This window comes from Onychomys torridus, chromosome 13 (assembly GCF_903995425.1).
Source record: "Onychomys torridus chromosome 13, mOncTor1.1, whole genome shotgun sequence".
NCBI classification, from domain to species: Eukaryota; Metazoa; Chordata; class Mammalia; order Rodentia; family Cricetidae; genus Onychomys; species Onychomys torridus.
In genome coordinates, this window is record NC_050455.1 from 25,750,882 (window position 1) to 25,763,979 (window position 13,098).

The 13,098-nt window shown below is 37.4% G+C and overlaps 1 protein-coding gene across 1 annotated transcript; it reads left to right on the forward strand.

Moving 5' to 3' along the window:
* Window positions 1–300: 300 nt before the first annotated feature.
* Window positions 301–10,278, forward strand: LOC118594590 (IgA inducing protein). Its single transcript, XM_036204551.1, has one exon. It carries the CDS (start codon window positions 9,974–9,976, stop codon window positions 10,133–10,135), a length of 162 nt encoding a protein of 53 aa, XP_036060444.1. The 5' UTR covers window positions 301–9,973; the 3' UTR covers window positions 10,136–10,278.
* Window positions 10,279–13,098: the final 2,820 nt, after the last annotated feature.

Genomic DNA, 13,098 nt, shown 5'->3' on the forward strand with positions numbered 1-13,098 from the left:
AGCAAACAGAACTTAATTCATGACAAGTATGCCTTATTTTTATTGATCTGCTTTGTCTTACAATTAAGGTCCAAGAGCTTGGTTAAACTATGTTATTTGCCTAAGTAAAAAAAGAAAACTTGAAATGCATTGAGAGATTGATGTTCTTTAAAATGAGAGACATTGTCAAGTAATTTGATCCATAGATCAGCCACCAGAGTTGAAGAGTGTGTGTGTGTGTGTGTGTGTGTGTGTGTGTGTGTGTGTGTGGTGTGTGGTGGTGGTGGTGGTGGTGGTGGTGGTGATGGTGGTAGTGGTGATGATATTTGTGGTTTTTTTCTCCCCTTAAATCACCAAATCTTATTTTTAAAGCTACCTTTTATTTGTGCCTCCTATTTATCATGCAGATGTTAGAAGCAGCAGTCATCCAGCCACAGAGGGAGCTAAAGTTAACTAACCAGAACTGTAGAAATCATCATACATGCCTTTGACAACAAAGGAAGTTCATAAGAAAGCCATGTTGGCTTTTCCTCTACTAGACACACATTGGAGGTAGATGAACATTTGCCAAATGAGAAAAAAAGACAAAGTCAGGAAAGACAAACTGTTTTCCAGCTTCTCAAAAGCCATGGAAAGTAGAAACCAAAACCAGTGGGAAATTTTAAAAAACCTTTTAAGTCTCACTTTCTAGTCCCATGCAGGGGTTAAAATTTGACTCAAAATGCAAAGTCTAACAATTTTGGTTTTAGGCTTTTACATCTAAAGATGGATAACTATTTCAGTTTGATTTTTTTTTTTTTTTTTTCAGGTAATAGAGAAAGCTGCTAGTGATTTTAACCCCTGCTGAAAGGAGACAGATAGTTTCATTTGGGAGCAAATACTTATTGCCTTGAGAAACAGCACTATAATGGTCTATATTCATTAGTTGTAGAATAACCTTTATCCCTTTCAAGCTATGCAAATTATTAAATAAGTGTAAATTAGAATTCAGTTAAAGAGAGTTGATGATGTTGCAATCAGATGGCATTCACAAACTTAACTGAAGCATATACAAATAAAATCTAATAGTTTAAGTTTTTTTTTTAATGCTGACATAAATATAATTTAGCTACCTAATGCTGAATACTATTAACATTGTATGATAGGTCTGGGAAGACTGCCTCCTTTTTTTGAAGAGAGAGATTAAGAATTTTTATAATTGTTTTTCATCAAATTTTAATATTTTCGTCAAGGTTTTAGGTATTTAATTTGTAAAACAGTTTGCTTTGTACTGGCATACAGATATTAGGGTATTGATTTTAAACTTTTTGAAGCCAAGTGATCAAGTACATTTGTAATAAAAATCAATGGATCTCTATCAGTTGTACTCACTGTTTTCATTTCTTGTTATTATCAATGTAGGAATTTGTACCTTTTCCTGCAGGAAATAGAGCTAAATTTGGGTAGAAGGGGGTGGGGAAGAGAAGTCTGTTGAGAATAATCTGTGTGGATTTGGTGGCCCAAGCACTTCATAGCATAAGTAAGATTTAGTGTGTTAGAAAAGATGTAATATCATCATCTTCTTCCTGATTTTTTTTTAAATGGAACTTCATGTTTAGAGAAGTTATCTCAGTTTTGTTTTTGCGCTTTAAAATTTTTAAACACATTTTTCTCTCATGACATTTTGGGATAATCGGCCAGCCATGGTGACCCCACCATGGGCATGGAATTATTTTTGTCTTTACATGGCTTACCCTCTCTTCTCCAGTGTTTTCATTAGTTTTTTTTTTTCTTCGTGTTTTACACTCATATTTCCAGATGATTTTAGAATGGGGCTTCCTGAAATTACTTGGGTAGCTTTCATAACTCCAGCTTCTTTAAATACATAAGTGTACTTTTAGTATTTTATTCCCCATAAAAACAGGAAATCATATTTCTCCTTTTTTGTGGTTTCTTGGATATCAGGATAAGATTTTGTTTACTATGTGAAAGAAAAGGCTAAGACAAGGGCGTCTTGAGCACTTTAGAGTTGAAACAGTGGGTGATTACTGAGTGTAACATTCATGGTTGTTATCTCTAAATTTGAACATCTAATTTAGAGGGAGCTCATGTTTTGTCATGAGAATAGACTAAGGGAGAGATCTTTTTAATTGATTAAGCAAATTTACCAGTTTTATAAGTTTGTTTTAAACTTTAGCAAATTTCAAAACATTGTTGAAACACTGTAAGCCAAATTTAGGCCATTCATAGTAATGTACTCCATAAAACTAAAGTGATCACTACTTAAGATGACTGTTTATCCAGCAGCATTAATTACTATAGCTCTGTAGAGTTTGCAGTGCATTTTTTTTAAGAAAAGCTGATTTAAAGATTTATGAAGAAGCTATTTGATCCTAAAACCAAACCTAAATTTAAGGCCTAGGCCATCCAACTTGCTCTTGTTGAGCAGAAATTTTTTTATTATGGGCTATGTAATGGTGATCTGAACTAGCATTAGTTTGAATTTCAAGATTCAAGAGCAACCAGATGGAATATAAGAAATGTGGCTGGCTTTAAGCTGTTTGCCATCTTCCGTCTACAAACTGAGTACCAGATTTTGATATTAAAGGATCTAGGCATCTTACGTCTTCAGAAAAGTGGACTGTGGAAAGTAGCCTCTTGTTGACGTTTTTCTTGTAAGAACTGTTTAGTTATTCTTCCATTTCTGCCTTCATGTTAGGTTTTGTGTCTCCTTCCATTACATTCGGTATCTTTTTCCCCCCTTCCCTCCCTCTCTCTGTTGTCTAGCTTTTGTGGAAAATTGTCTTGTTAATAGGTATAGAAATGTAGTGGTGATCTTTTGTGTAAAATAAAACTACTTTTTACAGACCAGAAACATTTTATTGTTCTTGGAATCATAATATTTTTGTGCTTCCATGAATACATACTTCATTGTTATTATTAATTTGCATATTTTTATCATTTCATGTGGGGGATTAATGAGTTTTAATTTTCTTGGTTTAGGTTCCACTTAGTAATTTGGAAGGCCTGTAAGGTTAAAGATCACACTCTTGTGTTTTGTAATTGTGATATTCTTGCTGGTATATTTTTTGGTCTAAGATGTCTTAATGCAGAAGGCTTCTAGGAGGATTTAAGAGGCAGTTAAAAGTTACAAGACAGGTGACATCTACTCACTTGACTAGCTCAAACAGTAATAACAATCAGGTAATGATTTACACTCGTTGACATGTCAAACTCTGCTGAAATTGACTGACACTTGGCAGTGCATTTAGTTGTTGGTAGCTCTTGACCTCCTTGCCGAGTAAGTCTGACACTTTGGCTCCTCCATTCTCCTTTCTTTATGATCCTAGTCATGGCACCCGAGCATCCCTCCTTCAGAAGTATCCCTCTTTCCTTTGTACATAGCTAACTGATGGTCCAGAAAGATTTCTGATTTTGAGGTAATTTGGTATTTTTTTTTTTTCTTCCCTGACTGCTGTTTCCCCATAGTCTTAACTTGGCAATTTGAAGAGCATCTAAATGAGTGCTTGTTAGGAAATCTGTGAAATGAAGAGTGTAAGAAGCATGTGTTTAAGTTACTGAGAACTGAGACTCACTGGTGTGGAAACTGGAGAGCAGAAAGGGTAAAGCTGTTTGTTTGTGAGTGGGGTGTGAGAGAGAGGAGAGAGTGGTTGGAAGTAAAGTAGGAGGGTTTTTATTGGCAGTAGGAAGAAATACTAAGATGAACTCTGAATGACAGTTGTTGACTAAAAAGTAAGGTTGAGCTTCACTAAGGAGGTGTCAATGTGTCCATTGTCAGCTAAGAGAAAACTGTCCGGCTGTAGCTAGTTGTGATTATGATAGGTTGGACAAATCTGTTTTGATGTGTATGATGATGGTTTGAGGGTGTATAGTATGTCTGCTTCTCTGAACAAATTCAAGTACCACAATTGTGAAATGGCAGCTTTTCTGGTCAAGGCAGATTGGTGTTAGGAACTTACTATTTTGGGGGGAAAAGAACCAGTTCAACCTTTTTCATTTGCCATTTTTAAGTTGTCAGTGACATTTATCATATACTATTATCTTGGGCTCTTGTCACAGTGTAGCTTATGTTTGCATTTCAAGATTATCCTTCTAGTCCACAAGATCGACACCCAAAGGGCCTTCTTTTACAGACTCTAGCCTTTGGTCCACATACGGTTTTTGGAAGACAGTAAAGCAGATACAATCACTGAATTGCTATTTTAAGTATCTTTTATATTTCCTTTATATTTGTAGTCTATCAACCATCCAACATTGTGGCTCTTAAAAAGCCCTTGGTAACGTATTTCTGGAATTAGACACCATAACCCCTGAATTTGTGTTCCTGTTTGTTTTCCTACTTTAAAATTGTAGAATTCCCTAAAGATAGTGTAGACAGGTGTTAATTATAATTTAATATATCTCCCAGGTTCTTGTTCTTTGTAAGATGAGTTGACAGTGCTTAGTTATCTATTCTGTAATCCCAGAAGTGTTTTAAATTATTTAAGGTAAATATTTGTTTTTAAAGTTAATAGTTCAGATTCAGATTGACTGTAAATTTACTATGGGTTTATTCCAGGTAATTTTGACACATTACTTTCAAGTTTCATTTTAATCAGATCCCTATACATTCCTGCAATAATTTGTTTTTAAAATAGTCAAAAGGAAGTTTTGGTCTATACTTGGAAGGTATTTTTTCTCGAGGGTCAAGTTCATTAACAGTAGTGGGATTATTTTTACATAGCTTATTTTGCAGAGTTGGCACTTAGTACAATTTTCACATTTTGTTGTGTGTCAGATTTTAAATTGTAGTTAACATGCTATAGTTTAAGTCTGTGAAGAGCCTTCTTAAATAGCTCCTCCCTTAGGAATTGTTTAAAGAAGTGAAGAACCAGTGCTTTAAATGACGGAGACAAATCTGAGAGGTTTCCTTGAGTCTAGGCAATGGAGATGAATGATAGCCCATTTCTATGCTGCACACAGTTTTTAGGGTTTGATAATAATGTAGAAAAGTGCAAACGCAGAACAGACTGTAAAGTGGCCTATAAATTTATAGTTTGCATTATTGCACTATTTATCTTTGCACTTGATTTTTTTGGAAATTAAAGACTAGTCACTTTCACTTTTGTTTCTAGTCTTTTCTAATTTCTTGCAAAAATTGTTTTCAATATCCCACCCAAAGTTAAACTCATATGCAATTACATATGCTTTATAAGGCCAAGAAAATATTTGTTAATGTTAGCTATGTAACAGTAAAATTTGTTTTGATAAAATTTTTAGTATGAATCTTTTATTTGCCAATAAAATTCTTTATGAATGTGAGCTTTATTAAACTGTTTAAGAAAAGTAAAAGCTTAGAATAGGAAATATGTCTTTGTATATGGAATTGTGTCTTTGAGATCCAGCTTCCGAGCCTAGTATGGCCTGGCCTTTGAGTGTTGATATGTTTCATTTAGCAAATGATATGAGTCTTACTGGGCACATGCTTAAGAAACTGGAAGTAAAATAGATGACAGTCCCTCTTTTGTGTCGCTTTCCATAAAGTTCATATAGTTTCTTCGTGGTTTGTGTCACATGACTGGTATTACATGAAATGACTGTTCCTTTTGAGAATTTAAGATTGACTGAATTTTTGAGAGATGGGGACAGCAAAGGGTATGAGACTTTGGTTTAACCAGAGGCAGGCTTAGCTTTCTTGATGTGCTCTGCACAGAGAACACAGAGTGCACCTGTGAAATGTGTGATGCTGTATTCAGAACTGCAAAAAAAGAAACACTGAATTTTCTCAATGGAACAGAGAGATGTATTTTTGGCTGGAATTGTTTTTATAAGTTACTTAGTGATCTCATTTTCTTTTTTTTCCCCTATAGCTTTTTACACACCTCACACTTAAAACCAGCAAGTAAGAGGCCTCTTTTCAGATCTGGTTATTCTGAATGTGTTCTGGATAGGGATGTTGATCGTGACATGTTCTTCCCATGTTCTGCTGGTCATTGTGGTTCATACTGTTTGCTAATTCTGTTGAAAATTCAGTGATGTATTTGAAATGAGAATGTTGTCTACGTTATGGTGTGAATGTATGTGGCTAGATTCCATTGTGGAGCCTGTAGCTTTGTTTTTAATTTAAGTAGAAAGTTTAGCCATAGCCCAGATTTTAAGGTTATGTATAGGAATTGTGCCAGGTAGTTGTCTAAATATGGACCAATTTTGGAAATGAAAGTTAATGAATATGGATTTGACTCAAGATAATTCTGTACGTAAAACCACAAGTTAAAGGCTCACATCATTAGAGTTACCTACATTTGATGGCCTTAGCTCTTTAAATGTGGATGACATTCAGCATTATATCTGTGAATTTCCTTAGGAAAAGAAAAGATTCAGTCTTTATACCTTTTCTTGGAGGCTAAATTTACTGCATATGGAAGTGAGAAAATTGTAGCAAGTGGCTTTATTTTTTTAGTGGAGTTTAACCAGCTTAATTTCTTTTCCTACTTTGAAGCACTTATTTCCCAAATATGAATAAAGGGAAAGATCAGCACCCCAGGCCATTTTTGTTGTCTGCCTCCATTTAATCCTATTATACAATAAATTACGGGTATCCCTCTTAAGTCCCTGTAATGCTTTTTTTTGGGGGGGGGGGTCGCAGATACCTTTGAAAATCTGATAAAAGTGATGGACCCTCTCCCCAGGAAAAAAAAATGTATGTAATACAGATAATGTTGCTACAACCTCAGGGTCATCACTTATCTTCTGAAATCCAAGTTAGGAATTATTGCTCTGAGCAAACTGTATAGAAAATTGTAATGCAAATTAACTGATAAAATTAGGAGCTATTGGCTTAAAACGTTTCAGATTGGATTATTATCACACGGTGGCCCCTACTAGCGAAATGTAATATTGCAACTAGCTTTGTTAGACTTTACAACGTCCAGATAGAAGGGGAGGAGAAGTGAAGTTCTGAGAGCTATTTGTAAGGAGTCAGGTCACCTCCAGATAAGGGGCCGTTCCTGGTTCAAGGTAGGGGTCCAGATGCCTGACAGCTTTTGCAGGGTAGAGTTTGATAAACCACAACGCTCAGGATGCCAAGGGGTTGGCCATTATCTTAACCCCTTTCTCACCAAAAGATTTTAGTTTTGTCTGTTGGGAAAAAAGATGGCACTAGAGAAAAATGAGTTGCCTTACAGCTTTGCTGGAACACATCAGTTTGGTGAAGTATGGGACACTAGTATTATTTTTGAGAAGGTGCATAAAACCAAAGTAAATTATTCTCTATGTAGAACATGATTTACTAGTAACATTTGTTTGGGTGTATTAGCTTTGACAATTTTTACCAGTAAATACTGACTTTATTTAAAACTGGGAGTCCAGTTTACATATAGGATAGTTGATATATCCATCTTTTCCCCATGTAAAGAATAGTCTAAAAGATTTATGCATACTTTTTACTTTTCTCTCTTGATACCATGGGTGGGGGGGGGGGGAGACTTTGACTCAACAATTGACAAATGTCTTCAAATTCGAAAGTCAAGAAGCAGCACCTTAAGTCTAGCTCCACACCATTTTAGTGCATGTATTAGTTTAAAAATGGTTTTTGGTGCATGCCTTTGGGCTTATTCAAAAGTGTACAATAGAAAAGTGTATTTCCTTTCTTAGAAAGGAGATGTTTTTCTACTTTGCAACATGTGATTACAAAAATCTTCCTCTGTGGGAAGATTAACCATGTATTGAACTACTGAAAAGTATATATTTTTAGATATACAGAAGGAATCTACACGGGGCAGCATTCAGACCTATATAGAAGTCATAGCATTCTGTATAGGACCAAAAGGAAGTAACATTAAACACTTAAACAGACTTTGTTGGGTAGAAATACCTTTCGATCTTGCATTGACTTCCAAAAAGAAAATGCCGCAGAAGTTTGCTGAAACTTTTGTTTGAATTTTCTCTGTCAGTGTATTTAGCCCAAATGCAACAGCTTTGGGTTAGCACAATGTAAGAATCAAAACACAAAACTTAAATAGTTCAGTCTGGTTTGCCAATCCAGCTTGACTGAAACAAGTAACCAATCACTTGCAAACTGAAAAACTGTCCAACTCCTCTAAGGTTTTGACAAAATAACCTTGGCTGATGTGGGAACACTCCTACTTTGAATTCTGACCTGACAGTGAAGATTCATGCTTGACATGATTTCAAACCTGACAGTGTCTGTTTAAGGAGTCATGGTACAGTTTGCTAATTCAATCCCAGATACCTGTTGATTACCTGTAAGATCTAGAGTCCAAAGTAGCCAGCAGCCGTATCCCTGAGTGCTCTGTGCCCATCAGATTGTGAAGTAAGCAGAATTGGGACAGGTCACAGCTCTGAGGATTGACTTCAGGTGCTGTAGACAGCCCCAGATTCAAGAATTATATCTGCTTCCTTGGGAGTCATCACTGAACTAATGTCCCACACTGCATTACTTACTGTAGATGCTCTCCAAGAGGAGGCCCAGAGCACATGTCCTAATTGTTTGTGGTACTCAGAGAGGGGGTGCTAACTCTGATGCCCTGGCCAAATTCCAGTTTAGGGATGTGGGTCTTCTTGTCATTCTAATTGGAAATGTGCATCACTTCTCATTTTTCCTGTTGCTCTCAGTACAAACTACACAAGTCAGTTCCTTTGCCCCAATCCCAAGTCTCCAAGATACTGGTATTATATGGGCCAAATTCATGCCTTATCCTAATGCATAAGAGTTGAAGAGTGAGTGAGATTGATATCATCAGGATGCCCTGTACTTAGAGGGTGGACTCTTGTGATGCTTGGGAATGAAACCAGCCCTCTTTTAGCGAATGTTAAGAAATATGCACTGGTTGGAAGCTTCCAGCCATAAGGAATGAGCTGAAACCAGTTTTCCCTCTTTTCTTATAACATGATAAGAGAGTCTGTTGGGTTTTCAGCAGTTGGGGAAGGCCGGAGTTCTGCAGCTTTAATCTGGGTAACTAAGGTTGTTTTAATCTGGGTAACTAGCTGGTTTAATATGGATAACTAAGGCTGGTTTGAGCAAGACTTTGGTAAATTAACTGGGTTCTCAGATGCCACAGACTCCGTGATAAGTCACCATTATTTTCAATGGCCGTGATAGAGTCCCCCTGTAGCCGTTACTTTAAGATTACATGCAGAGTTGCTTTATTTTGAGCTTTTTATGTACACACAATCCCAAACTGGAAAAACTTAAAAAGGAATCCTGCTGTGAAAGGTATATATTACTCTAGATTTTTCTTACTGTAAATATTGTAAGATTGTAATACTGTCGATATTTTATTAACCAACAAATGTTAATCTATGTGAAATCAGACTTATTTTAAATGTGCTTCTTATTTACTGTGTGTGGTCCCTGTTGCTGACAGTATTAAGTTATATTCTGATGTAAGATTAACTTTATTAAAGAATGTAAACATTAATGTTTCCTTATGGGAAAACAAATAAAGTATAAAGAAGACAATTCTTTTCATTGAAATATACTGTGTATTTACACTTGCTAGACCCAGCATCACTTATAAACTTAGTCACTGTCCAGTTTCAGTTAACACAGCTGACGCGATTGTGCTCCACTTGAGAGTCTAAGCCTTGGTGTTGTTGGAATAGAAACAGTTTGTATTTGTCTGCTGTGAATCATCTTGAAATTTCTAATCAAGTTTGTAAAATTTTTATAGTAAAAATTTTAATGACAATTTAAAAAATTACCTTCTCTAAAGAATGGTCAAAACAATATCCTTTCAGAAATAGAGTTGCTCTTTACTATCTTTCCAAAATGACTTTGGTTAAATGGACCAGATGTATATTAGTTAAAATCTAGGGCTAAGTTCTTGATATTCTTTGAGTTTACAAGTTAATCCTTATTGGAGTTGTGCCAATATACAATAGAATATCATTAATTTGCACTGTTTGGGGACCCCATTTAAAAATGCTGAATTTTGCCAACTAAAAAGTAAGCAAATGCAATTTTAAAAGTAAATGTGAGCATTCTGTGTTAAATATGTGCAGTTATTATCATATGAAGAAGCGCAGTGTGTTGGGCTGTAATATAACCATATTTGCTGTCATGTTCTCCCATCTCAGTGCTGGGAACTCACCATGTGGAAACCAAGCAACCGTGTTGTGCATCAGCCGGCTTGAGTTTGTTCAATATCAAAGCTGAAGCTAGCGAGGTCTGCTGTACTGCTTATTGAAGTATTGTGATTCTTTTAGGCATTGATTCTTACAAAATATATACTGTAACAGTATACTTTGTACAGATTTAAATTTTATTTGAAAAATGAAATAAAGTAGGCAAAAAATAAAGATGTTTATTTTTCATGTGACTACATAAACAGATCATCAGTCTTTTGTTTCAATGCTTTTGTGGGGGAGGGGTCTGGGTGGCCTCTGCTTTGTTTCGGTTTGGTTTTTGGTCAATGGAGACATCTCCAGGACCTCGTAGCAGGTAGACATTTGCCTGCAAATCATTAATTGTTGCAGGTATTAAATGTATATTCTCACATGGGAAAACCACATTTTCTATTTTACTTTAAAACATTTCTTTATAAGATTATTTTGTGAATAGACTTCCTCTGTGGCTTCTTGAGTCAACTTTTAATCAATTATCTGGCAGTGTGATAGTTGACCATGAATCTGCTCATTTCCTGGGAAAACCTTTTTTTGTTCTTATCATCTTGTGTTTGAAGTTGGTTTGGAGAAGTGTACAAGAGTCTGTGACATAAGATGAAGAGTAAGGTCCTTTTCAGACTGCTTTTCTGTAGAATAGAATAGCAGAGAGAAACGAAGCCACAAAAACATAGCACAGGAGTGAATCTTCTGGACACTTCCATTGGAACATGCTAGAGCAGTGGTTCTCAACCTTCCTAATGCTGCGGCCTTTTAAAGTCCGTCATGTTGTGGTGACCCCCCAACCATAAAATTATTTTATTCCTACCTTATAACTGTAATTTTGCTCTGTTATTTATATATCATAATCTAAATATCTGATAAGTTGACCCCCCTCCAAGGGGGTCATGACCCACAGGTTAAGAACCACTGTTCTAGAAGGTTAGATTATCTAAGGAGAACCACCTCAGTTTTGACTTCTGAGTGAAATTCTTTAAAGAAGAAGCAGAGACTTCAGGAGTCTTGTGGATATATCTCCCTGGCTTTAGGAAGCAGTGTGAAGTCTTACCTGTGTCTTTTTGCTTTTTATCATTAATATTTTCACATACCTTCAAGCAAGATCAGAGGACGAGTTAGGACAAGAAGTTCTCCGAGTTAGTTGTTCCTGGTAGAAATCACACGATGTGAAATCCTCTCGGTGATGGGCTGTTTTTATTTATTTGTTTGTTTGTTTATTTTTGGTTTTTGGAGACGGGGTTTCTCTGTGTAGCTTTGCGCCTTTCCTGGATCTGGATCAGTAGCCCAGGCTGGCCTTGAACTCACAGAGATCTGCCTGCCTCTGCCTCCCAGTGCTGGGATTAAAGGCGTGCGTCACCACCGCCCGGCCAGGGCTGTGTTTTAAAAACTTATGCATGACCATAGACTATTCCAGTTCGCAGCTCCAGGCTTCTCTGGGTGAGTCCCAAGGAAATTTGCTGTTTTACTCTTTTCTTAACAAAATGTAGAGAAGAAGAGTTGGAATAAGTTCCACAAGTGACAGCCACAACCCTGATAAAAATAATGAAACTATCAAAATCTAAAGCTGAGGGTGCTACTATTTGGGAAAGATAGGTGGGGTACCTAAGAAGTGTGTGTGTGTGTGTGTGTGTGTGTGTGTGTGTGTGTGTCTGTGTCTGTGTGTGTGTGTCTGTGTGTGTGTCTGTGTGTGTGTCTGTGTGTGTGTGTGTGTCTGTGTGTGTGTCTGTGTGTGTGTGTGTGTGTGTGTCTGTGTGTGTGTCTGTGTCTGTGTGTGTGTGTGTGTGTGTGTGTGTGTGTGTGTGTCTGTGTGTGTGTCTGTGTGTGTGTCTGTGTCTGTGTGTGTGTGTCTGTGTGTGTGTCTGTGTGTGTGTCTGTGTGTGTGTCTGTGTGTGTGTCTGTGTGTGTGTGTGTGTGTGTGTGTGTGTGTGTGTGTGTGTGTGTGTGTGTGTGTGTGTGTGTGTGTGTGTGTGTGTGTGTGTGTGTGTGTGTGTGTGTGTGTGTGTGTGTGTGTGTGTCTGTGTCTGTGTGTGTCTGTGTGTGTGTGTGTCTGTGTGTGTCTGTGTGTGTGTCTGTGTGTGTGTGTGTCTGTGTGTGTGTGTGTGTCTGTGTGTCGTCCTGAGGACCAAACCTGGGGCCTTTCATAAGCTAAGCGAGCATTCACCACTAAGCTGTATCCCAGCCCTTTTTAAAAAATGTTTTGAGGTAAGGTCTCACTAAATTGTCCAGATTAAGCTTTAACTCACCCCAAAGCACAGACAGACCTTCAACTTTTGATCCTCTGCCTGGGTCTCCTGAGTAGTTGGGATTATAGTCCTGTGTCACCAGACCTGGCTTAAAAACTAGTTTCCTCTAGTTCTACAGTGCCTGTGGCTTTTAGGGGACACACAGAATACAGGTGGGTGTGTAGATGTAACCATCTTGTTAAATAAGAAACACAGAGCCAATTGCAGAGTTAAAAGCCACGAGGTCAGAGAAATAGCTGAGAGCTGAAAACCTTACCCTTCACTGCTGCTCTGTCTTTCCTCTCCACAAGAGAGCTACTTCTGTTTTTTTTCTTTTTTATAGACTTCTCATTGGTTGCAAAGCCAGCCACATGACCTCCTCATCACTGCCTGTCTGTACAGACCTCCAGGTCTTCTATGGTTGGTATTGAGATTAAAGGCGTGTGTTGCCATGCTGGCTGTATCCTTGAACACACAGGGATCCACATAGCTCTGCCTCCCAAGTGCTGGGATTAAAGGCATGTACCACCACCGCCCAGCTTCTGCTTTGGCTTGCTCTAACCCCAAGGCGACTTTATTAACATACAAATAAAATCACATTTCAGTACAGATAAAATGTCACTATATGGGTGCTTTCTGAAGAATAGATGCCTCTCTCTCCTCAAGAGTGGGATCAGGTAAAATCCCTGGATCCTTTTCTAAGAGGAGCAGGAGAGGAGCTTCTAGTGAAGACTGTAGGCAGAACCTGCTCCAAGGAAGTGCATGGAGGGAAAAGCCA

Bases quoted from the DNA above. Each gene is read 5' to 3' on its own strand.
- LOC118594590 (XM_036204551.1), top strand. From the start codon at position 9,974: ATGTGCAGTTATTATCATATGAAGAAGCGCAGTGTGTTGGGCTGTAAT.